This window comes from Emys orbicularis, chromosome 8, assembly GCF_028017835.1.
Source record: "Emys orbicularis isolate rEmyOrb1 chromosome 8, rEmyOrb1.hap1, whole genome shotgun sequence".
Classification (NCBI taxonomy): Eukaryota; Metazoa; Chordata; order Testudines; family Emydidae; genus Emys; species Emys orbicularis.
Window position 1 is genome coordinate 81,012,783 of NC_088690.1, and position 25,428 is coordinate 81,038,210.

At 46.6% G+C, this 25,428-nt stretch overlaps 1 protein-coding gene across 3 annotated transcripts in view; it reads right to left on the reverse strand.

Moving 5' to 3' along the window:
- Positions 1-248: 248 nt before the first annotated feature.
- RANBP17 (RAN binding protein 17) overlaps positions 249-25,428 on the reverse strand; it is a 254,633-nt gene continuing 229,453 nt past the window's right edge. For all 3 annotated transcript variants that reach the window (XM_065409394.1, XM_065409393.1, XM_065409392.1), the window contains 3 exons: positions 10,724-10,822; positions 3,504-3,631; positions 249-345 (listed from right to left, as the gene is read on the reverse strand). In XM_065409394.1, coding sequence (XP_065265466.1) covers positions 249-345; positions 3,504-3,631; positions 10,724-10,822 — 324 coding nt within the window. The remainder of the gene's footprint in view (positions 346-3,503; positions 3,632-10,723; positions 10,823-25,428) is intronic.

Genomic DNA, 25,428 nt, shown 5'->3' on the forward strand with positions numbered 1-25,428 from the left:
CATACATGTCTAAGAACAGGGATAATAAATTTTGATAAGAAAATTTGAAAACGTTCTTTAAGCTAAGACTGATTTTACATCATTTTCACTTATAAATTCTTACATTTAGGCCAGAGATATAAAAAGGCAGAAGTTATTTAAAAAAATAGTTTTCATAAGTTTTCAACTCCTATCTAACAATATGGTGAGGTCCAAAACTTTCAAAGTCTATATGTTGTTATTCAATGCTCTGGTTTCCAAAGTCAGCGTCAACTCATCATATCTAAACTGCTTGCTTCCGTAGCCCCTTCACAGCGCAGGGCATCAGCCATGTCTCTTCGAAAGACCGACATGTTCTGGGTGAATCTGGGCAACAAGAAAACCCCAAACCTTTGGTTAAACCCGACCTCTGATTTATTTAGATTTAAACAATAGGAAAAACATTAAAAATGCTCAGATAAAATCTCTAGGTGTCCTGACAATTAGTCTTACAACATAATAACAACTATCCAGCAGCATTAATAACATTGTGTGTAGACAACCTGTAAGCTCAGACCATTAGTAGGACGAACTGGTTATGAATGGTAAATTCAGCCAGCCAGGAAATCAAAGCAACAGGAAAGCTCCTTTGCATCCCACGCTGCTTATGGGAAAAATGCCCTCAATCATCCCCCAAAACCTTGACAAATGAATGGCTTTGTGCAACATGCTCAGAAAGTCATTGAGTTCAGGCTATTTCAGACCGTGTCCTTTCTTGACAGTGAAGGCAGAGTACAACCTGTCTCTCAGCAAAACAGGACACAGTTACACGTATGGAACAGACCGAATTCTCTTGTTTATCAACGTAGGTGGAACTCTCTCTTTTACCATATTTGTTGGCAAGTTTAAGACAGAGGTGGGTCAGATCGGAATCTCATATCTGAACCACTTTTCATATATAAAAATAAGGCCTATTTTCTGGTACTGATTTGTTCAAAAGACGTATGAGAACAGATGGTGCAAACTCAATGAATACTGTAAAACTTTTTGAGGGCCCAAAATCTCACTAGGCCAGCACATGTAATTTCAGCACTATCACAACCTGAACCTGAACCCTTGCCCTGATTCAGCCCTAAAAGCAAGTGCAAACCTGATCCAGATGAGATCCACTTCCTCAGTCTGTCTTTATTTAAAACAAAGTGTACCGTTGCCATTTATCACTGTATTTTCAGTAGCAGAAATTAAATTGTTTTGCTTCTAATTTAAAATATTACACACAATCCTGATCTTAGATGTGCCCCCAAATATAGGGCCCTTCCTCCTTTTTTAAATGCTGCAGCTGCATTGATTGCAGCTCTAACATTCTTTGCTTGGAGGCTCTCAGATCTCACAGGCTCAGTAAGGCCAGATTAAGGAAGATGTCCAAGGAACACCAATTGTGAATTACAGTTTAAGGCCCTGATCCTGCAAAGGGCTCTGTATGGATGAATGTTTTCAAAGCCAATGGGATTCCAGGTGGGTCTAAGATCCCTAGGCAGGATTGGGGCTGATATCCCTTCCTGTTCATGCTCTCCATAGTTCACTGTTGGCTGCAGATAGAAGCAGTGTGGTAAGTTAGGGATTGCTGCGTGTGGTTACAGAGGATGCATTTCAGAATGTTTCTGCACATACTCTTTTACTTTTGTGTTTATTTCTTTACTACTGAAAACTGATTTCTGCTCACATTTGAACATCCCAAATTAAAATAAACCTGTAAAATGGACTTTGCTAGGAAGTTACAAGACACTTATAAGAGCCCACAATAACCTCTGAAAATAGGGCTGCCTAGGTATAAGACATGTTGCTTGTTGATACTATGGCTGCCCAAAAGCCATCCCAGGCAGCTGGGACAGAAGATCACTCATTTGATGTACCGTTCCTTTAATGATTCTAGATAATACCTGCTCACATTACCCCAGAGTGAGCAGTCTACATATCTCTAGTTGCAGCTACTAAGACTTCCCAAAAGATCACCCAACCTTTAGAGTTTAGAATACGCCACAGACACTGTATATTGCAATTCTATTGTAAAAGGTTGTGTATGTTTGAACTTAGGGCTTATGCAAGTTAGGTGATTAACAGCCCTCGAGACTGAAGTCCTGGTCATCCACTGGTGGGATTGTTCAGTCACAGAAATCCCCATGGAGCTTACAAACTGTGCAGAGATGGGTCTCTATCCTCCCCAGACTGTCTGCCACCATCACCTCTTGTGATTTCTTCCTTTCTGGTTCCCACATGGCTCCCTACTCTCCCCACTACATGGAGAAAGCTTTGTGTGAGGCATGTCAAGTGGACTTATTTCATGGAATAGGTGTGGTCACTACATTACTAGGTGGGACCCTTCCATCTCCACACTGCCCCCTCTCAACTGGCTCCGCCCATTGCCATTATCTACAGTGGGGTCATGTGGAGTTTATAAACTTAGTATCAGGGATATAAGGAAATGATGATCTCTGCAGAGACCATAATGTGTTCAGAAACATATTTTAACAGCTAAATAATTCCAAAAGCAACCCTCTTCTGCCTAAAAATAGCCTAAGGCATCAGTCTTAGCGTAAGACAACAGATTAAAACCCATCTGGGGGTTCTAAATCAAACTGTTCTGGAGTTTTGACAAGTCGACATTTCTCAGAAAATGATGGGGAAACGGAATCATCTAATTGTTTTAACTTTCACCACTCCCAAATGTCTTGTCCGGTTTGTCTCAAGCTTTCCAGGAAGTTCTACCCTGGTATAAATCACGCCTATGACATATCAAGATTTTGGTTTTGTGGAGTAAAGGTGCAGAGAGGTGAAAACACAGTTGGTAACAGAAGACTAGTGTGAACCTCAAACAGGCAACTTCTATTGCTTTTGTTTTAAACTAACCCCATTTTTTTTTACAGCAAGGGTGAAAGTGAGTAAATTGCCAATCTTGGTCTTCTAAAAAACAAACAAAAAACAACTCAGCAATGTTACGTTTATCTGTTACGGGGTCCCCAACTGACCCTCTCTCATTTCTGTCTTTTTACAGGTCATAGTTACATCCTTACATCTGCAGGGGCTGGGGTCAGTCAAAGCAGCAGCACCTAGAGCAGCAGAGGCTGCAGAAGCCCTCGTAGTTCTGCAGCACCAAGAGCATCAGACTGGTTTTTGTTGGAGAGACCACATGTTGGAGAAAAGGAGACCTATGCCCCTCCCCAGAAAATGGGGTAGTTTTTTCCAAGGGGGAGGTGGTGGCGAAAAAGAGAAAGGAGCACTCATTCCCTGGCAGGCCCTGCCTTTGGGACTATCCTAAATAAATACATATTTAATAACAACTAAATAGATAATTATCAAATGCTCTGGCTCCATCTAGTAAGTCTAAGGGAGGATTATTTGGTAGGACATTACCTTACTTTTAAAGGAAGCTAACAAACTCCACTGTAGTTGCAGGATAGCCCAGAATACTCTGTCATGTTATTCTCTGGTTGAGTGTTTTATTTGGCTTTTATCAGTAGAGAACAGTTAGGGTGTTGTGAGCTTACCTGTCTCTGTTCTTTACCAAAAGGTTTTGCTCCACTCCTTCCATTAGGTTCCTAAAGCACTGGTCAAGGACCTCTCGTTTGTTGTCAGGCTGGCTGGTTATCAAGCTTGCCCTTAATTCGCTGAAGTACTGTGATCAAAAGGCAGAAAATACTCAGGAAACAAACTTTAGAAGTAAAAAGCAGAGGTTGCTCACCTGTAATCAGAACCCTGAATGAGCTCTGTGAATTCACACTCTTGAGATGCGCCGATGGTGCAGCATCAACTGCTGGAACGGATTAGCAGCAGTGCCTGTTGGAGTGCTTTTGTGCCTCAAGCGGCTCACAATATTTGGAGGAGGAGGTTATAAAAGGAAGCGTGGTGAACTGGCCGCCTCAGTTCTTTTGATTGGCTTCTTAGGTCCCAAGTTGAAATCAGGACACCCAGACAGAGGGAAGGTGTGTGGAGAGTGTGGGTATGTAGAGTTCATCTTGAAGAACTCCAGTTACAGCTGAACAACCTTCATTTCTTTGTCAAATGGCTCCTACACATTCCTACTCTTGGGTGTCCGGCCAGCAGCACTCCTCCCTCTGGACAGTGGGATGAGGAGGCCCCTGACATATAGACTGTAATGCTTCTTTACCGGACCAGGTGCCTGACCTCGATGCTAGATCTAAGGAATAATGGTTTGTGGAAAGTATGAATTGGGTTATAGGTGGCAGCTCTACAAGTTTTTAATATGGGAATATGTGTAATACAGGCCATGGAAGTGCCTTCACTCTAGGTGAGTGTGCTCTAAGCCCTTCTGGAAGAAGAACAGAAGTGTGTTCATAACACTCTTCAATACGGAGTCCAACCCACTCGAAAAGGTTGTGTGATGCCATTACCTGACCTGTACTTTTCCCCCATAAGAGATAAACAGTCTATGATTTCCTGCATACCTCTTTAAATAGAAGCCATCCAAGGTGTGCAGCCTAGCTTCTCCTGAGTAAGAGTGAGGCCTAAGGAAAAACACTGGCAAGTTTATGAACTGGTTAAGATGGAATTATGTTACCACCACTTTATCTTTGTGAAGGACTGTAAGAGTGGGGGTCAGCCATGAGAGCCTACAGCTCACTCACTTTTCTAGCAGACGGAATAGCTACAGAAAACAATATCTTAATCAAGAGATGAAATGGAGAACAGTCTCCCATGAGTTTGAAGAGACACTCCATGAGCTAAGTAAGTACTAGAGTGAGGGCCAAGTTCTAGAACTGTCAAAGTCCTATGGCACATGCTGTCAAGTGGAAAGAGTCTGTGTCCCAAAGTAGGAAATATTGCTTCCATCTGTAAAGTATAATTTCGGCTCCAGTTAAGGAGGCCAACAAGTGTGCTGGACTTTTTAACCCCCTTGGGGGCTGGAGCCAAGGCTGGATTCCCAGCACTTATGGATCCCTGGTGCTTTAGAACCAGAAGGTTTAACTGCTAATACTTCTAGCAATAGCATAACTTGGAGGCTATTCTGATGCACTTTTCTGATCCTGGGGGTGAAGAAGCTGCATATGGAGCAATAAGAAAGCAAATAACCTTCCCCAAGCAGGCCAAACAACACACATGGGTGTCCAAAACAGGAAAAATGGCAGGACAAGTACTGCACCTTTGAACCCTGATTTGTTTTCAAATTCCATAATACCGGAACAAAGGACTGGTGCCTGAGCAGTAAGATCCTTAGTACAAACCAAAACAAGAAAAGAAGAAGAAAAAAATAAAAAAACACCAACTAACTAAAACCCAGCTAAACAAAAAGGCGATGGCACTGGGCATGATCCATTCTGATGAATCTGGGTCCCAGGACCGGTGAGGCTGCTGGTCTATCTGCTGCCATGGTTGAAAGGAAGCAGGGTGGTTGATGATTCCTGCCCCTCTTTCATAGTCCCACCCTCTGAACATTCAGAGCCAGGAAAGGTAGTAGCTGTCAAAACACTTCAAAAGGTACCTCTGCTGGAAGGTAGGTTCCACAGTCCAAGCTGTACCATCAACGAGTCCCAGCAGAAGCTACTTGAAGATTTTAGGACCAAATTTTCAAAACCTGGCCACAAATAACTGCTGATGAAATTTAGGTAATTTAGGTATCTGTGTGTCTAAGTGCACCTACCAATCATGTGCTTGGACATGCACAAGATCTAAACTGCACCCCCAAAACTGAAGGTGCATAAAGAGAGGCCTGGATATTGCTAGGCTGAAGATCAGGCCTTTGCAATCCCCAATGTGAATTTTAAAAAGCATCTATCCCAAGCTCTAGGGGCTTGTACAGATACTAAAAATGTGTAGAAAGCCAGAATGAAATGGCCTTCTCATCGATCAACCCCCAAATTAAAAATATGAATTGCCAAACAAAACTATAGCCTCCCTCAACCTGCCCGCCAACAAAAGCCTGGGAAAACAGAAAAGCCTTGCAGCAAGGCCTTAAGGGTACAGATCTGGGCTGTCAGTCCAATGGGAGAACAGGAAGAGCAAGAATCTTAAAAGGCAATGTCGTTTAATGTCAATGTCATTTCCTTGTCAGGAAATGCCTTGACATCAGCCCCCTCCCTTTAAAACCAGAGAGATGTTAGCTTGAGCGTCTCCACTGACCACAACGGCAGCAGTCTTATGGATGGAGAGGAGCTCTTTGTCAGGTAGCTAGGTCCCAAGCCGTTTAGGGCCTTATAGTTTAAAGCCAACTGGCAGTCAGGGCAGATAATGAAGAACATGGCTTGGCCCCAAGATGGGAGAGAGATGGATAATTCTAGCAAGGCCCACAACACAAAGAAAAGTTGTCAAGATTGTCCATGAGTTGGTTTCGTGAGCAGTGGCTTCCCCAGAGCTTCCTTAGAGAGAGCTGCCATGAAGAAAGGCACTGAAAGTGAACAAACTGTGCAGATAAGGATAAACTTTTTCATAAAAATTGCCTTCATCAATAGTTTGACAATTAACTGTAAAACCGCCTCCACTGATAAGATAAGTTTGTCTATTGGGGCTGCTGCCTGCCAGGAGCTGATCCGAGACCCCAAGTAGTTCTGAAAGGGTTTCTAAGCACCTTCTGCAATGACATCTCTTTTGCTAGCAGCCACGTTTGCCTGGATTCCCATGCCTTCTTCTCCACTAACCTGGTAATCGTTTGGTTGGAGGACAATAGTTGCTTCAGTGTCCTAATACAGAAGGGATTTCCTGCAGCTCTGCCTGCCACTGTGGGCCAGTTTCCCTTTGCTGGTGTCATGACTGCTGCAGAAGTGACTGTTTTTAATTCATTCCAGCCGGCTGCTGGTAAATGGATTCCCTTAATTCAGGACATAATCTCTGTAGCCACAGTTCCTGCCACCAGCAACCATAATGGTTACTCATACTTTACTTCTGCTGCTTGGTGGTCTCCTCACTTGTTTTAATGGTATCTTGTCCATCCATAATTCAGCTCACATGTAAGGGGCAGATATGCCCCATGGGTGCACACAAGTGCAATTTGCATGTGCTTGTGCCTGCAAGGATAGCTGTGCTCCAGCGGCAGTTACACTCGGGGTTTCATAGATGCATCATCAGCAGAAGCTACACTGGAAGGATGCTGAATCCGTTCTTGTCACCACCCCTCCTGAGCCACCCCACCACAGTACAGTGGGGGTTGCAGGTTGCTTCTGGCACTGCTTCACCACTCCATTAACTGCCAGCAGGAGTACACAAGCTGCAGTCATGTAAGCATGTTTCAGACCTTTCCTGTGGCCCTGCAGAATAGGGCATTGAAGTGCATGGGGTGGAGAGAGGCAATGCAACGGGGCCTTCACACCTCATTTATTCTCAGAGCTAAGCCTTCCAGGGAAGTGCCCTAGGTAGGTCACATTTCCCTTCCCCACCCTCATAAAAGAGACTGTGCCATAGCTCACTTGGTGCTAAGTAAGGGTGCATATACACAAACATTTCTGACAACAAAGCCCATGATCTTTAGAACTAGTCTAATTTCAGTAGAAAGAGAATACTCTGCTAGCCACACATTTATTTCTTAGGATTCACCACTGCACGGTTTTATCTTCAAGTGAAATATTTAATTTCTTCTTACATTAAAGTGGCTAACATCAAAAGCACATAATTAATATGTAGTCAAACTAATATTTAAATGCTATAAATCAGAGGCATTATATAAACAAAAGTGTCATCTTGAACAAGATTGGGAATGCACAAAACTACTTATTTCCCACTTTTATAATGATGCAGTGACTCAGAGCAGATAGAAAATGATTAGTTTTCCTCCCAAAGTAGGAAATATTGCTTCCATCTGTAAAGTATAATATTGTGATGTCATAAACTTTTTCTAAACACTGAATTTGCCCTTATTCCCTCTCAATCATTTTAAAAGAACTGCTCTCCCTTATAGAGCTTGGATTTAAATCACAATAACACACCAAGAAGATGAATGACAGTGCTATTGGATATGGCTAAAATTGGATCCTTCAGCACAGGTGAATGATGAGACAGCGCTCCTCTTTTTGATATATTTTCTTCTTCTATTAGTTTCCTTCCATGGTTGGGATTTCAGTTTGAATTTTAATGTATGCGGCTGCCGCTAATCTTAGTGTCTTATTTTTTCCCAGCACTATCTTATTGTATAGACAATTCATTCTCCAAAGCAGTAATATACTGCCACTTGTGACTGCCCAAGAGATAAAGCAATTCTGAACAAAGTAAGATCCTGCTCTGAAATATGGAGAATACTATAGGTCAATATCTTCTGAAACAATACCTTGCCATACACAGCAAATAGCACAAATTTAGACTAGCTCACATTAATTTACTGAAATGGTTTCCTTTTCAGACGATTATATTAAGCCATTAAGGCAGTGGTGGGCAACCTGCAGCCCGTCAGGGTAATCCACTGGCGGGCTGCCAGACAGTTTGTTTACATTTGCACAGCCGCCCGCAGCTCCCAGTGGCCACGGTTCACCATTCCCGACCAATGGGAGCTGCCGGAAGCGGCGACCATCACATCTCTGCGGCTCCCATTGGCCGGGAACAGCAAACCGTGGCCACTGGGAGCTGCGGGCGGCCGTGCAAATGTAAACAAATGGTCTGGAGGCCCGCCAGTGGATTACCCTGGTGGGCCTCAGGTTGCCCACCACTGCACTAAGGCGACATGCTGAGGGTATCCAAATATAGACTGTTTCAGATCTTACTGAAGGGATGGTCTGAAGAATGTTCCCTAGGTTAGATAATCTGCCTTGGAAGCAGACACTCAAGATTTTAGTAAATATGCGAGATGGGCAAAGCTCACAAGGTTCAGATAAATCCCTCAAAGACCAGATGCTTCTCTGAACCTTTCTGGCAGAGAAACTGGGTTAGAACTCTTGCCTTTCTTGCAAGATTTCCATTACATCCTTGTTTGGGCTAAGTGGGATTTGAATTTCTGCATAAGAGTAGTTGTGTTTGCAGGGTTTCTACTTCCAGCTGGACCCTGGAAGATCAGAGTGGCAGAAATTACAAAAAAGTTAACTGTACTTTTGTGACCCACAGGTTGGGCTTGAGTTGTTGGGTGAAGGTGTGGCTGGATTTTTCTATTACATAAATTAAGTCATTCAGCCTCACTGAGAGCAGCTCTCCAACACTTATAAAGCATCTGTGCTGGATACTCTTCTCCACCCCTTTACATGGGTAGAAGGGAGCAAGACAGCAAGAAAAGAGGTGGGGAATTTGAAAGGGCGGCCAGTAGCTCTGTGCCATGTGCCCTATCCCTGAATGCATGGGCTCTCTCTGCAGGGTCTGAGGGGGTGAGAACTGGAGAGCACCTGCCCTTCCTTGTCAGAGGCTATGGGGGAGGTGTGTGGAGCTGAAGAAAAGTAGGCAATAGCAGCATCACTCCAAAGGGAGCCTTCCTGTGGGTGGAGAGCATCATGAGGGCAAAGGCTTATCCCTGGAGATGGCCAAGGTTCTGCTGGGCTGTTCTCTGCTTTCCTTTTGATAACTGGTATCTGTGGTATTTGTAGGCTGGGCACGAAGCCCTTTCCCTCCAATTGGAAAATATGGCTCCAAATCTCTCCAGTGAAACTTGGGTGATACTTTGAGTAATGTTTCCACTGGTTAGGAAAACCCACAGGAGGGGTCACGGAAATCTATGTGACTGTGAGGACTAGAAACCGTGGCTTTATATTTATCCTACTCTAATGCCTGGTGCAGGGATTGGCAGTCTTGTAAGTGACTTTTTGTTTTCAATTATCTAAAAAGTGGTGTGCATTAAGGGTCAGACATGGCAAAGAACATTTTAGTTTGTTAAAGTCTTGAAACCTTTGTAAGTCTATGAGTAAATGCAACTTTATATTCAGTAAGGTACAAGTTAATTACTGAGCAAATACAGTGAATGCAAAGAGCAAACATGACAAAATCTGAACACTCTTCTGTTTTGTAGCTAGCATCCCCTAAAACTGTGCTTAAAGGGACAATGCCAGCTTGTTTAGTCACCCAAATGTAGGTTTTGTTACCGATCAACACCACCAGGTTTGGCAACGCATAGTATTAACAGGGATGTTTAGAATTATCAGCAAAAAAAAGGTTTTTTAGTTTTGCTTTTGCCTGGAATTAAACATTTCTAGCACCATTCACAACACAAATACTACTGCACTGGCCTAATGCACGAGAAGCAGCAACTGATTAAAAATTGACTAGCTTCACTGCCGAAGCTGAGGGAAATGCAAAAAGGAAACAAACAGCATAAATTGTGAAAATTAATTACATTTAAAAAATTCAGTTTCAACACCAAAAATAAGATTTAATAGTATTTAACTTAAAGCTTCTCGGCAGCAGGGCTGGCTCCAGGCACCAGCCAAGCAAGCTCATGCTTGGGGCGACAGATTCTAAGGGGCGGCAATTCCGTCCAATCTTACGGCGGCACGGCTGCCCTATTTTTTTTTTTTTTTTTTGCTTTGCCTCCAGGCCCGGCCGCCCTGAGCCCAAGGTTTTTTTTTTTTTATTTTGCTTTGCCTCCGGGTCCAGCCGCCCTGCACCCAGGGTTTTTGGGTTTTTTTGCTTTGCCTCCAGGTCCGGCCGCCCTGCGCCCTGGGTTTTTTGGGTTTTTTTGGCTTCGCCTCCGGGTCCGGCTGCCCTGTGCCCTGTTGTTTTTTTTTTTGCTTGGGGCGGCAAAAAAGTCAGAGCCGGCCCTGCTCGGCAGAGGATTTTATTTCAACCATATGAGCAGACACAATAGTGAGCATGTGCAGAATGAATCTGGTAGCATTTCTGCAATACTTACCTTCTCATTGAGAAGTATAAGCCCTAGCAGTGGTCTGGACACAGACCACTGGTTTCTGCAATCCTCAAAAATGATGGTGTTCATCAGAATCGACATCATCTGAAAGAAAATGTGTTTATTTTGCATTAGTTTGTATATTTTGTGCTATAACGTGTGATTTGGTCACAAGGATTTTAACTAATGACTGCCCAGAAAAATAAACAATCCCTTTGCAAACAATGTTGAACTCCTCGGCATCGTGTGTGTGTCCAACTATGTTATACTCTTTTCTCCACAATTCACTCTTGTATAATTATTCCCATACCCAACAGATGCCATTATCAGTAGAAAGTTCTAGAAAAATGGCATCCGAGGTTTGTTTAAAGAAAAAACTAACCAGAAAACAGACTACAACATGACTTGACATTTATCCTTGTTCAGACAGCTGGGATGATTTGTATCACATGCACACCTCACTACAGTGACCTGTGCCTTTGCCCCCTTGAGGATGGATCACTTCAGTGTGTTCTGTCTAGAGCTGATCTTTACCACTACTCATACACTTCAGATGATGTGGAAAATGGCTGCCTAAAAGTCACACCTATGCTTAGTAATCTGTACTAGCTCCAAATTCATTTTCAGGTGCCACTCAAAGTGCTGCTTTTAACCTTAAATTGGATGGGTCCTTGTTACCTCAGTGACCACCCCTTTTCTTGTGGGATACTTCAGTGATCAACTGGGGCACCTGAGTTGAGAGCTCCCTATTTTTGTGAAGGCAAAAGCAAAGCTAGAGAGCTTGTCTACAGGAATATTTAGTTTGCAGCAAGCTTGGATGTAAATCTCTCCCCCACTAGGCTGCTGCACACTAACTGTTCATGTGGACCCTGCTGACGTGCATTAACAGTTCTTTAGTGTGCTTTGATCTAGTCCCATTTCAAAGTGGGCGAGATCAAAGGGCACTCAAACTTTTAATGCGTCAGCAGGCTTCAAACAGCTTCTAAGTGTGCAGCAGGTTACTGAAGGGTAGATTTACACCTCAGCTTGCCGTGAACTAAATGTTCACCTAGACAAGCTCTAAATCAAGAGAGACTTAGGTACTGTTCCCAACTCTGCCACTTATTTGGCATGTGAACTTCAGCAAGTCATTTCGCCCCTGTGCCTCAGTTTCCCCTTCTGTATAAAGGAGATAATGGTATTTACCCACCTTTGTAAAGCGCTTGGACATCTAGGAATATAAAGCACTAGGTATTATTACTATTAATCCAGGAAGGGTTGGAGGCAGGGCATTCACAATGTTGGGGTCTCAGTTATGGAATTCATTGTCCCTATTGATTTGCTGGAGCCACAAGTGGCTTCCTTTCAGGTAATAATGCAAGGCTTATTAGCTCTCCCAGGCTTTTTCCAAGTTTGGCTGCAAAGCCTAATAGGTCTCCCAGGCTTTTGCTGGGAGGGGTGGGGTTCTGTTTTGGGGTAGGAGGTATCTGGGAAAGCCTTATTGTTGGGTATTGAGTTATCATTATTATTTGTAGCTTTTGTAGAGATTGTATGTGCACCCAGTGATTTGGATGAGCCTGACTTTAATAAAACAAAATAAATAAAATAAGCAAAGAAACCATCTGATGATAAAATGCCCTACGATCTTCTGGAAACACATTAGAGCCCAAAATGCTAAGGGGCACAACACACACGAATCTAAAGTGTCTGGTTGGGATTAGACAGAGTGAAAATTCGTAAAATGCCACCAACAAAGAACTTGACTCACATTTGTAAAATATCTACTAGCCCTAAAACCAAATACACAAGGAGAATGTGGAAAATCATTAAATCATTTCTTCTAGGCCAATGAGTAGCTATGAGCAGAGTCCCCAGAGAACTGCCACACTGCAAACCAGCCTGTAATAACTGACCAAGGCTAAGTCAAACAACATGTTTCATTAAATGAAAAAAGATGAATCCCAGCACTACAAATCACTTGGAACAAGGAGATAGCCAAAAATTATTTGAAATTTTCATGCTAGGAGCACAAAATGCGGCGTGGGAAAGGCTAATCCGTCACTTTGCTTTCCTATAACATGCATATGTCAAGCTACTTTTCAATTACCCAGGATAAAGACAATAGTTCAATTAATGCAAACACTAAAAACCACTGGAGAAGTAATGACAGGAACTTCGCTGGTCCTGAAACATGAACAGCAGCAATAATAATTCCTCATAACTCTATAGCATCTTTCATCAGGGGATCTTACAGCAAGCACTCAAAAATACAAGGGAAATCTTTCAGGGGCAGAATAGAATTACTCGAGTTTGCATTCAACCAGGACATCAGGATTGACACATCCCTACTTTTTAGGAAATGGGCCACTGGATATGAATTAGGCTTTTAGTATTAAGCCTAATTCGAAAGGTGGCACCTTCAGGAGCAGAATTTATCCTACTACCAATCCTGGGGCAATTGTTCAATACTGACTGAGAGGGAAGAGTGCCATCTACTAAATCTCCAATATCATATCACACAACACATGGGCGTTTCTTTGAGATTTCAAGTCCCAATCTATGTTGGTACAAAAATAATAAAGTAGGGAGGCAAAATGCACACCCTAGTGAAGCTCCTGGCCATAATCAGCAAAGAAGCTCACAGTGAAAGCCAAATGGAGCCATTACAGGACAGGCCCAACCTTCTCTACAAGAAGGCTCTGCTCTCAGTACCTGGTGTGTGTGTTGGTGGTCTGTCCCTACTTACCTGGGTACAAGCTACATCCATCCCTTCATTTGGGGAGAGCTGCCAGTTTTTGATTCAGTTTAACCAACACCTGCCTCAGATAATACAATGCCATTAGGAAGGACAGATATACAGCTTCTTCATGGACTGACTAGCAAGACTGAAGCTACAGCTTTTCCTTTCAGACATCATGTGCATCACTAATTTGGGAGGGTTTCTTCTAAAACACTATGGCTTCCATGAGCCAGAATCTGGTATAAACACTTTAAAGTACAGGTGTTCAAGTTGCACTGGAACTGAAACAACTTCTGGAATGTCTGAGGAAAGCACTGAAGTGATGTTCTCTATGCCCATGGAGTAATTCGAATACAAGTATCGATGTTAGTAATATGTATGGAACTGGCTGAATCAGCCATTTTCTTACAATAAAATTAGCTATAACTAGTATTTTTGAATTACTTGGGTGACAAAAACAAACACGGTTGAAAGAAGAGGAATCTAGTTATCACTTAAACTAGAACCAACCCCCTCATCCTTCCAGTCATGTACGCTAAAGAAGGGACTGACACAGCAAGCTAGAATTGCTGCTCCAGAACTGAGCTGCAGATAATAAAATTTTTCGGCTGCGCTAACTGATTGAAGAATGATATACCAGGGAGTCCATCAAGAATAAATAAGTGTCACAGCAACAACAAGGCAGCTCAGTGCTTCTACATCACAGTTCATTTGAGACTTGTAAAGTGCTTTCCAAATATAAATTTACCTCCCCGCACTCCTGTGAGGGAGGCCAGCATTATCCCATTTCACAGACGGGTTAACCGAGGAACAGAGGGTATGCGATTCAGGGTGTGACTGCAGCTCATGTAGACGTACCCGGGCTAGCTTTAAACTAGCCAGTTTGGGTACCAGTGCAGTGAAGCTGTAAATGACCGCCCACAACTCTGGGGAAATACTGGTGTGGATAGCCTGCGCTAACGCCTGTACTGCTGTAGCTTCAATGCTACTGGTACCTGAGCTAGCACGACTGAAGCTAGCTAGGGTATGTCTATATGAGCTGCAATCACACCCTATGAATGCAATGTGGACATACCAATAAGGTCGCAAAGCAGTTCAGTGACAAAGCCAGGAACAGAGCCCAGGAGTCCGGATCTAACTACTGATACCACTTTATTTGGTCCAATAATGATTCTCCCGAAATGCAGTGATGGGAACTGTAGGAGTAGGGATGCATTTTTCCAGCAATGCTAATGCTTTAGAGTCTCTTTCTTGGGTGCTGGAGGAAAAGCTCCCAAAGACATCCCTCATTATAAAAATTCATTCCCAAGGACGCATAAGCTGCCTTTCTATTAAAGAGCCTTTTTTGCTGCTTCATGTTATCAGCAGAACAGCACTTGCATCACAGCAGAGCCTATAACTCATTTCTCTCTCTCTTATGTTGGTATGAATATTTTATTCTATAGCAACTAATCACATTTTAACATGCTTAAGAAGTACATTATGTAAGCTCAGAGACAGCATTATGTGATAGAAAACAACCCTTTACCAAGGATTCAGTACATTTCTAAAAACTCAAACAGCTTTTACTCAAACACTTGGCTGTTAAGGAAATTTCAAATATTACAAATATTCAGATTTTTGTAGCTCTGCACACAAAGTTTTGCTGAGTGTTTGTGTCTCAGGCTCCAGAGAACCACCTCCTAATTTAGAAACTATGAATACTAATTTCCATTGGCAATGGAGCTTTCACTCCTTCCTTCACCAACACCTCCCTCTTCAGCAAGTATATGGAGCATCTTTTTCTAATAAACTGTAGTGGGCACTAACTGCTCCAAAATTGTGAACCAGTCTGCATTATCTCGCTCTACAAATTATGGGACTGCCTTAAAAATAATGATAGTTTTAAAAAATATAATTAATTTAGAGTTTTTTATATTTGCCTTTGTGTTACTCAGGTTTGAGGGTACATTCAGGTCACACTTTCACATTTTTTTGCAACCAAGAGGGCTAGATTCAGACATTTTTTTGTTTAAACTGAGATTCTCATGCAATATCTGGATTCTAGCAGTTGGGGCCTTAAGAAAAATCCCAGAATATCATGAGACTTGTGATAAAATCGTGAGAGTTGCCAACACAGAGTCTGGCCTGGGTACAGTCCTCAGAGTAGTCTAGCTTTTTTGCTTCATTTGGGGGAAAATTAAGGTATATATACGATTTAAAAGCCACTCCTGGGGTCCCAGTCCCAGGACATACATATGAATTGAAATATGCATGCAGCCGTTTCAGCAGACAAACACGATTTGCTATAAACTCTCTCAATCTGCTTCTGTCACAGGTTATGTCTATTTGCATATTACTGGCTAAGAGATAGGTCTATTCTCTCACTCTCACACCCACACAAGCAGGATAGAGATACGGAACACTAACAAAAAGTCTTGCAAATACTTATTCGTGGGGCGTGGCATTTTGCATGGTTCACCTGACACACATACCTTTGAATACATGACCCAAATGAACAACCACCTTCCATCCACAATTAATTAAAAGAACATCTGATGCCAATATATTTGCAAATTTGTTCTGACACTATAAATGATTTACAAATTAGTTCTGAATGCTACATTTTCTAGTAAGTAGGGCCATTTGTTTCCTTCACTATGATCTCCTCAAGTCGACACACTGAGTAGAAACAAACACGATACTATTCAAATTTAATACACATTATCACTTGAGTATAATTAACTGATTGCTCTCTGCTGATGAAGTACATATCAGTTATGGCTGGAGCTAAATGAACCAGTACAAACCTGGCTATAATCTACCTAATCAGGCTGAGTGACACAACCACCGTATCTTACTTCTGTCAAATGTATAGAGTAAATAAATCCTTAAGTGCAGCATTGTCTGCTAGTCCACTGTTTACTTTCTGAACTATACATTCAAAGGATGAAGTATTTAGAAAGAAAATTTCCATGACTGCTTGTCCCAGCCCGATATAAGACAAGAGGGAGGGTTATTGGGAAGTTTGGTAGCTGTTCAGTGCACACTTTCCTTGCATAAGTCAACAGTGAAAATGAGTCAATCGTTTCACCATATCTGCACATCACAAAATCACCATGGAACTGGCAGTCCCCTCTGAAAGGAACCCAAGGTTAGACTAGCAGGGGGCACCGCAGGTCAGAGTGCAGGTATCACGTCAGAACTGCATGGGGAAGTTTGCAAAGAGCCTGCATTGAATAAGCTGGTCTCAAATCCAGCATGAACACTACATTTATTCACTGATTTTATAAGGGGAAAGATATGAGCCCTTCCCATTTACAAAACTATAACCACCTGGAGTAGTTTTAAAATCTCTATTTTCCTCACTGTAAATTGGCAAGCAGAAAAATGGAGTTTCACAGTTGTTCTGGTGTTGTTTTAATTTTTCCATTATTTCAGATGCTCAATATCCCCTCCAAATTCAATATTTAAAACAGTTTGGGCCTGATTCTGAAAGCCTCTCTGACATGCAATAGTATCTTACTTCACCAGTGGTCCCAATGAAATTAATGGAACTACTCATGGAGTGAGAAGCTACTAACCTCAAGTATCAGAGTCTGGCTCTTTCTCTGGGAAAGAATTATCTACAGTACATATGTCACCACTTACTCAGGAGAAGATACATTCAGAATGATAGCTCCAGGTTAATTAATGACAACTGTGTGCAATGTGTCTATTCTTAATATTACCACACACATCACACTGCAAACAGTTTTACTTTTCCTCTGTTGAAATAAACTGTAATAAATTATTCATTTCAATGGCAGCGAAATGTAGATCAACGGGATAAAATGGACTATGTGAGGTGAAAGCTCACTTTCGTCTCCACATTATGTATTTGAAACTTTTGGCTAGTAGTAAATTGCCTTTCAAATGGTTGACAAGCTTGTAAAGCAGATGTTTGCACTGCATTAGAAAGTAAATACAACAGAGCTGGGAAAAATGGAAGCTCTTATATTCTTGCAAATGTGCCATTCAGAACTCAGCACTGTCCCCACAAATTAGAGGGGCACAAACACCAAATTTAAACATTTGTAATTTGCTGTAGATGTTTTAATATGGTGGCACATATGTATTAGTGCTAGATCCCATCTAAGTACTGCCTGCATCTGAACTGTTCATTTGAAGGGGTGTGACACAGGACATAGCCACACCTTATCAGCATGTGGGGAGGGGAAAGGCTTATGGGTGATGTACATCACCTATCATATGGGTGGTCAGTCTCATGGATGACATAACATCGTCTAGTAGAAGAGGAAGAGGTCTCCTGGGTGGTGCAGCCTCCCCTGTCATGAAAGAATAAATCTCATGGCGTGGGCTAATTTTGGCTTCTGTGAGGGTGGCATGGGTTAAGTATCATGAGCGACAGTCTTAACTTTGGCAACAGGAAGAAGGCTGAGGAGTGAAGTAACTTCTCTTTCTGCATGGGAGGCGGAATAAGATTTATTAGTTTAATTATTCACTTCCAATATGTATTGCCTTGCTTCTGTCTACACTGAATTTCATGTAAGTCTTCTGTTGAATGTCACTTACTCACATGCTGCCTGAAGTGCTAGATTTTGTAACTGGATATCTGATGTGGCTGACAGATGTTTACAAACCCATGTATCTGCACAGCTTCCTTTTGCCTACCCATCTGTGCAGCAAATTATTCTACCTCGGGGCTGGAATAACTTACACTCGCAAAATGAACTCTGTAGCTGCCTTTTTCTGATAGTGGTATTCAGCAGTCTTCAGCTTGGACATTATGATGGTCACTTCAAATTAATTCCTTCCCCTATTTGAGAGGCCATTTCCAATACAGTGGCCATGAGGATATAAAAGGTCCACAGCATTATCAAGGGATGACAGAGTTCTGATAGAACAGGTTTTTAGTACGGAGCCCTTGATTGCACAACTTATTACACTTTGCAGATGTGTGTGTGTAGAGCAGGGAACAGAGTTGAGCTCTTTAGATATCTTTACCAGAAATTAACAAAAAAACGATTACCTATCTTTTAGTAACTGTTGTTCTTCAAGATGTGTTGCTCATGCCCATTCCATTTTAGGTGACTGTGTGCCCATGTGCACAGTCGTTGGAGATTTTTGCCTTAGTGGTATCCATAGGGTCGACTGTAGCGCCTCCTTGAGTGCCAAGCTCATGCGTGGGTATATTAGGCACTGCTAACCCTATGCCCTCTCAGTTCCTTCTTGTTGGCATCTCCGACACAGGGGCAGGAGGGCGGGTAATGGAATGGATATGAGCAACACATCTTGAACAACAGTTACAAAAAGGTAGGTAACTCTTTTTTCTTCTTTGAGTGCTTGCCCATGTCGATTCCATTCTAGGAGACTCACAAGCAGTATCCTTGGAGGTGGGCTCGGAGTTCACAGTATAGTGTCTTGCAGTACTGCTCTACCAAAGCCAGCATCGTCCCAGGCCTGCTGGGTAAGTGCGTAATGGGATGTAAATGTGTGGACGGACGACCGGGTGGCCGCCCTACAGACATCCCGGTTAGGCACCTGGGCTAGGAAAGCTGCCGAAGAGGCTTGCAACGGTTGAGTGGGCAGTTACAATCGCCAGAGGGGGCACCTTCTTCTTGGATCACTGCATTCGCTGCTGCTACGATCAGGCGAAATTCTTTGAGCAGACACCAGACGACCTTTCATCCTGTCGACCACTGAGATGAACAATTGTGTTGACTTGCGGAATGGCTTGCTCCTTTCAAGGCTAGTGCTCTCCTGACATCTAGGGAATGCAATCTATGCTCCTCCTCCTTTGACTTATGCGGCTTTGGAAAAAAGACAGGTAAGTAAATGTCCTGGCCTGTGTGAAACTGTGAGACCACCTTAGGCAGGAAAGCTGGGTGCGGCCGCAACTGTACCTTGTCTTTGTAAAAGACCATATAGGGTGGTTCTGAGGTAAGCACCCTAATCTCAGAGACCCGGCAGGGGAAAGTCATTCCAACTAGGAACACAAACTTCCAGGAAAGGAGGAGAGAGCAGGAAGCCAGGGGCTCAAAGTGGGGGTCCCATGAGCTGTGACAGCACAAGATTCAGGTCCCATGGCAGGACAGGATTCCTGACATGTGGGCAGAGGTGCTCGAGGTCTTTGAGGAACTGGCAGTCATGTCCTGGGCGAAAACCGACCTACCCTTGAGCGACGGACGGAAGGCTGAAATAGTGGCCAAGTGGACCTTGATAGATGAAAGGAACAGACCTTGGATCTTGAGATGCAGAAGGTAATCCAGGATTAACTGCAGCAAGGCTCGCTCGGGCTGAATGCCTTTATCTGAGGTCCAACAAGTGAACCGCTTCCATTTGGCCAGGCAGGTCACTCTGGTGGAGGGCTTTCTGCTGCCCCACTGGACCTGCTGGACAGCAGCCAAACACTCCTGCCTCTGTTTGCCAGAAGCTGGGAATGAGCGACAGGGGATGGATCACTTGATGATTACTTGTTTTGTTCATTCCTTCTGGGGCACCTGGCACTGTCCACTATCGGAAGACAGGATACTGGGCTAGATGGACCTTTGGTCTGATCCATTCTTATGTTCTCCATATTTAACCATGCAGCAGCCAAGCCGTCAGGTGCAGCGCAGCCAGCTTTGGATGCAGATGACTGCTGTGGTTTTAGGAGAGCAGGTCTGGCCTGAACTGCGGCTGTAACAGAGCAGCCACCGAGAGGTCCAGCAGTGTACCAAACCAGTGCTGGCGCGGCCAAGCCGGCGCTATGAGGATCACCTTTGCCCAGTCCTGGTTGATTTTCATGAGTACTCTGTGAATTAGTGGCACTGGAGGGAAGGCGTACAACGGAGCCCCCGACCATGGGAGCAGAAAAGTGTCCGACAGGGAGCCTCTGTTGATTCCCCAAATCAAGCAGAAAATGTGGCATTTCCTGTTCTGCCTGGCTGCGAACAGGTCCACTCAGCGAGTCCCCCACCACTGGAAGATGAAGCTGACCATTTCCGGACAGAGGGACCACTCGTGGCGAGACAAGAACGTCCTGCTGAGGCCATCTACCAAAGCGTTCCTGGCCATGGGGAGGTGCGCAGCTACGAGATGGATGCCATGTTGCCCACTGAAGTTCCAGAGCCTGATGGCTTCCTGGCAAAGGGCAGACGATTTGGCCCTGTCTTGCTTGTTGATATAGCACATAGGTGCTGTGTTGTCGGTCAGGACCTTGAGCACCCTGTTTTTTATGTGAGGTAGGAAGGCTTGGCAAGCCAGGTGAAGTGCTCTGAGCTCCCTGACATTAATGTGTAGGGAGCGATTGTGACTTGATTAATGACCTTGCATGCTGAAATTGCTCAGGTGGGCTCCCCACCCCAGCGTCCGAGGCATCGGAGATGAGGGTCACCAACAGGGATGGAGGGAAGGGAACCCCCTCCAACACCGATGCAGGATTCTACCACGATGTGGGTGACGACAGTATGTTGTCTGGGACCCTGACCCTCACATGGTCCACGCTGTGTCTGTTGGGGATGTAGACTGATGCCAGCCATGTCTGCAGGGGTCTGAGGTGGAGCTGCGCGTGCCGGACCAAGTAAGTGTAGGCTGCCATGTGGCCCAACAATTGCAGGCACATCTGAGCGGTGGTGAGAGGGTGGGTTTGCATGCACGAGATCAGGACCGCCTGGTTTGGAACCAAGCCCCGGGGAGGAAGGCTCTGGCCTGAGTAGAGTCGAGGACCACTCCAATGAACTCTATGTGTTGCACTGAATTAAGGTAGATTTCTTCTAGTTTATTAACAGCCCCAGTTCGCGAAAGGTGGAGCAAACCAGATCGAGATGCTGCCGCACCTGATCCTGGGACCGGCCCTTTATTAGCCAGTTGTCTAGGTATGGATAAATTTGCACCCTCGGCATCTCATGTAAGCGGCTACTGGCACTATGCACTTTGTAAATACTCTCGGGGCTGACGAGAGACCAAAGGGCAGCGCCGTGAATTGAAAATGGCGGTGGCCCAATACAAAACGGAGGAAATGCCTGTGCCCCGGGAAAATGGAAATATGCATCCTTCAAGTCGAGGGTGGCGTACCAGTCTTCCGGATCTAGGGAGGGAATAATAGAAGCCAGAGAGACCATGTGAAACTTTAACTTCTTGAGAGACTTGTTGAGGTCCAGAATGGGTCTGAGGCCCCTGTTTGCTTTTGGGATTAGGAAATAGTGATAGTAGAGCCCTTCCCCTTTCATGTCTGGAAGGACCTCCTCCACCGCCTCCAGGCGCAGGAGGTTCTTGATCTCGTGAACGAGTAGTTGCTCATGAGAAGGATCCCTGAAGAGGGACGGGGAAGAGGGGTTGGAGGGAGGGTCGGCCATGAACTGTAGGGTGTAGCCGAAGATATTATGTCGAGCACCCAATGGTCTGAGGTGAGCCACGACCAGGCTGACTGGAAGGGGTGCAGGCGGCTGAGGAAAGAGCAGGGGGGTGGATTCTGAGAAGTGACTGGGGCACCATCCTCAGGCGCACCCTCAAAACGCCTGCTTCTGGCTTCCATGGCCTCTGGAAGAACCAGGCTGGGCAGAGGAACGGGAAGGAAGGGTGCCACTGCTTAAACCCTTTGTCTCTGTCCTTCTTCCTGTAGGAGCTGGACCGGGGGACACCCCAGGACCTCGACGGAGGCGTGGGACAGAACGGCTTTCTAGCCTGCTGAGGGGTGTGTAGGCCCAAGGAATGGAGGGTGGCACAGGAGTCTTTAAAGCTGTGGAGTCGTCCATCAGTCAGCTCTGAGAAGAGCCCTGCTACCTCAAATGGGAGAACCTGAAAGGTTGTCTGCATCTCCTGGGACAGCCTGAAGGACTGCAACCAGGAGCTGTGCCTCATGACCACCACAAAGGCCACCGAGTCTGTACCATCCCATGCCATCTGGAGGATGCCTCTCGCCACTGCTTTTGCCCTCTTCCACCAAGGTGGCGAACTCCTGGGCTCAGTCCTGTGGAAGGTCCTTCTTCAACTTGCTGATGGAGTCCCACAAGGCCTGATGGTTAGACACCCAAAATTGCAGGCTAGCTGTCGAATAAATTTTCCTGCCAAACACGTCCAGCCTCTTGGCATCTTAATTTTTCGGTGTGCCGCTCGCCTGTCCCTTTCATTGATGGCGGACATGACCAGGGACCCCGCTGGAGGGTGGGTATACAGATACTGAAATCTCTTTGCCGGGATATAGTACTTCTTTTCCGCCTTCTTGGAAGTAGGTAGAATGGAAGAGAGGGTCTGCCACACAGACTTGGCAATTTTAAGGACCCTGGGTGGACGGGCAATGCGACCCAGGTTGGGGTGGAGGAGGGTATGACATGAAAGAGGTCGTCACACTCCTCTGCTAGCTCCTCGACCTCCAAGTTCAGGTTGGAAGCCAACCCTTTGAGCAGGGCTTGGTGCTCCTTGAAGTTGTCAGGGGGCTGCTCGTTTGCGAGGGGCCCACCACCGCTTCGTCCAGAGATGATGAAGATGATTGCACTGCAGGGGAGGGGCGGTTTCCCATGCTCATCTAGAGATGGCTCCTTGGCAGGGCCGGCTCTAGGTTTTTTGCCGCCCCAAGCAAAAAAATTTTTGGCTGCCCCCCCCCGCCCTGAGCTTTCCCCCCCTGCCCACCAGTGCCCCCCCCCCGCACCCCCTGCCGCCCCAGCACTGGGCTCTCTCTTCCCCCCCACACCCCCTGCCACCCCAGCACTGGGCTCCCCCCCAAACGTGGGATCCGCTACCAGCACACGGCGGCCAAGCCCTGGCCCAGCCGTGACTCTGTCCCCAAGAGGGTGGAGCTGCTGGGTGGCGTGGAGTGGGAGTACTTCCAGGTGGTGGTGCGGCTGCGGGGCGGCGCGGAGAACACGGCCCCCTCCCTGGGCTTCGCGGCGCTGCTGGTGGCCAAGGTGGATCAGTTCATGCTCACCGCCCTCACCCCTGACATACCGGCAGCCGAGGACCTGGAGAGCCCCCTGGACCTGCTGCTCTTCAGCCTCACCGTGCCCTGGCCCAGCCCCGACGGGCGGGAAGGCGAGGATCTCCGGCTGCGGGGCTACCTGCTCAGCACCGACGAACCCAGCCGGCCGCTCACCTCTTCACACACTCCGGGAGCCCCTCTCGCTGCCGCCGCAGCCCGGGCTCGGCTCCAGGGGACCCCGCTTCCCTCCCTCCCCGGCTCCTCACACACTCTGGGCAGGGCTGCCCAGAGAATTCAGGGGGCCTGGGGCAAAGCAATTTTGGGGGCCCCTTCCATAAAAAAAAGTTGCAATACTATAGTAACATGTATTTGGAAATGTAAAAAATAACTAGTGAAATACATTCAAAAATTAATTTGCAATAATTTGAAAATACACTAAATACATTATTTAAAAACATTAAATGTTTTAATGGTATGTATACATTTGCAATTACATAATGGGCTGTTGCTGGGTGATGGTGATGGTTGGTGCCAATGGGCTGTCGCTGCCTGGGGGTGGTGCTGCTGTTGCCCAGGACTGGGTGGGGAGCTGGGCTCTGGGTTGGGGGGTGCCCGGCTCACAGGGGCTGGGCTCAGGGCTGTGGGGAGATGGGGTCGGGGGGTGTCCGGCTCAGAGGGGCTGGGCTCGGAGCTGGTGGTCAGGGCTGTGAGGGGGATGAGGTCGGGGGGGTGCCCGGCTCAGAGGGGCTGGGCTCGGAGCTGGGGGTCTGGGCTGTGGGGGATGGGGTTGGGGGTGCCCCGGCCCCTTACCATGCCGCTTACCCCTCTCCCAAACATCGCTGCAGCCGCCTGGTGTCTCCAGCGGGGCCTGAGTTCCTGCCGCTCGGCAGCAGCTTGCAGCCCCGCCCCCTTACCGGCTGAGACGCTGGGGGATGGGGGAAGACGGAGGCGGGGGGAGCCTTGGACATACTCATGGGGGCCCCTGTGGGGCCCGGGGCAAATTACCCCACTTGCCCCCCCCCCCGGGCGGCCCTGACTCTGGGAGCCCCTCTCGCTGCCGCCGCAGCCCGGGCTCGGCTCCAGGGGACTCCGCTTCTCTCCCTCCGCGCTCCTCACACACTCTGGGAGCCCCTCTCGCTGCTGCCGCAGTCCGGGCTCGGCTCCAGGGGACTCTGCTTCTCTCCCTCAGCGCTCCTCACACACTCCGGGAGCCCCTCTCGCCGCCGCCGCAGCCCGGGCTGCAGCGGCCGCGAGGGGGGCTCCCGGAGTGTGTGAGGAGCGGGGCGGGGGAGAAAGGGAAGCGGGGCCCGGGATGCAGGGAGGGAGATGGGGTCCTGCTGCCGCGCCGAGTCTCCCCAGGGCAGCGCGGCGTTTCCCGAGTGGGCTGTACAGGGCGCCGCCGGGCTGGGCAGGGGGCGCGGATCCCAGCTCGTGCTGACAGGGCGAGTGGCTGGGCCAGGGCCGGCTCCCGGCAATGCCGCCCCAAGCAAAAAATAAAAAAGGGGGGCCAGAGTGCTGCCTCTTAGAAAGTGCCGCCCCAAGCACATGCTTGGAGGGCTGGTGCCTAGAGCCGGCTGTGCAGCTCCCCACATCAGATTCGGCACCATGCTCCGACTCCAGTGCTGGCTGGGTCAGGGGCAGCTTGTTTGATGCGGCCTGGGAAGAACGGTGGGAGTACAGGACTGGCATAACAAGTACACCCCACAGGTTCCAGTACTTCCACTGAGCGGGCCACTGCCCGTGCCTCCACGCCGCCACTGCAGGAGCTGTGCCAGTCTCATGGCCTAGTGGTGATTTGCCTTTTATAGGTGAGGGGCTGAACTCTCCTTCAGACTCGAACCATTGCCCCCCTGGTGACCAGGGCAGAGCTGTAGATGCCTGAGTCTGCTGACTGACCCTTGTCGGCAACCGGTAAGGAGAGGGCTAGGACCGGTGCCTGCCCAAAGAGTGGTACTGGAGAGCTGGAGACTGGTGCAGCGACTGGGAACGATCCTGCACCGGGCGTAACAACGCCTGGGAGATCGCCTAAGTGATGGTGATCTGTGCCGTGGTGAACTCTGGTGGGAGGCCTGATGATACCGTGGGTACGGGGATCGACGCCGTGACTCAGGTGTC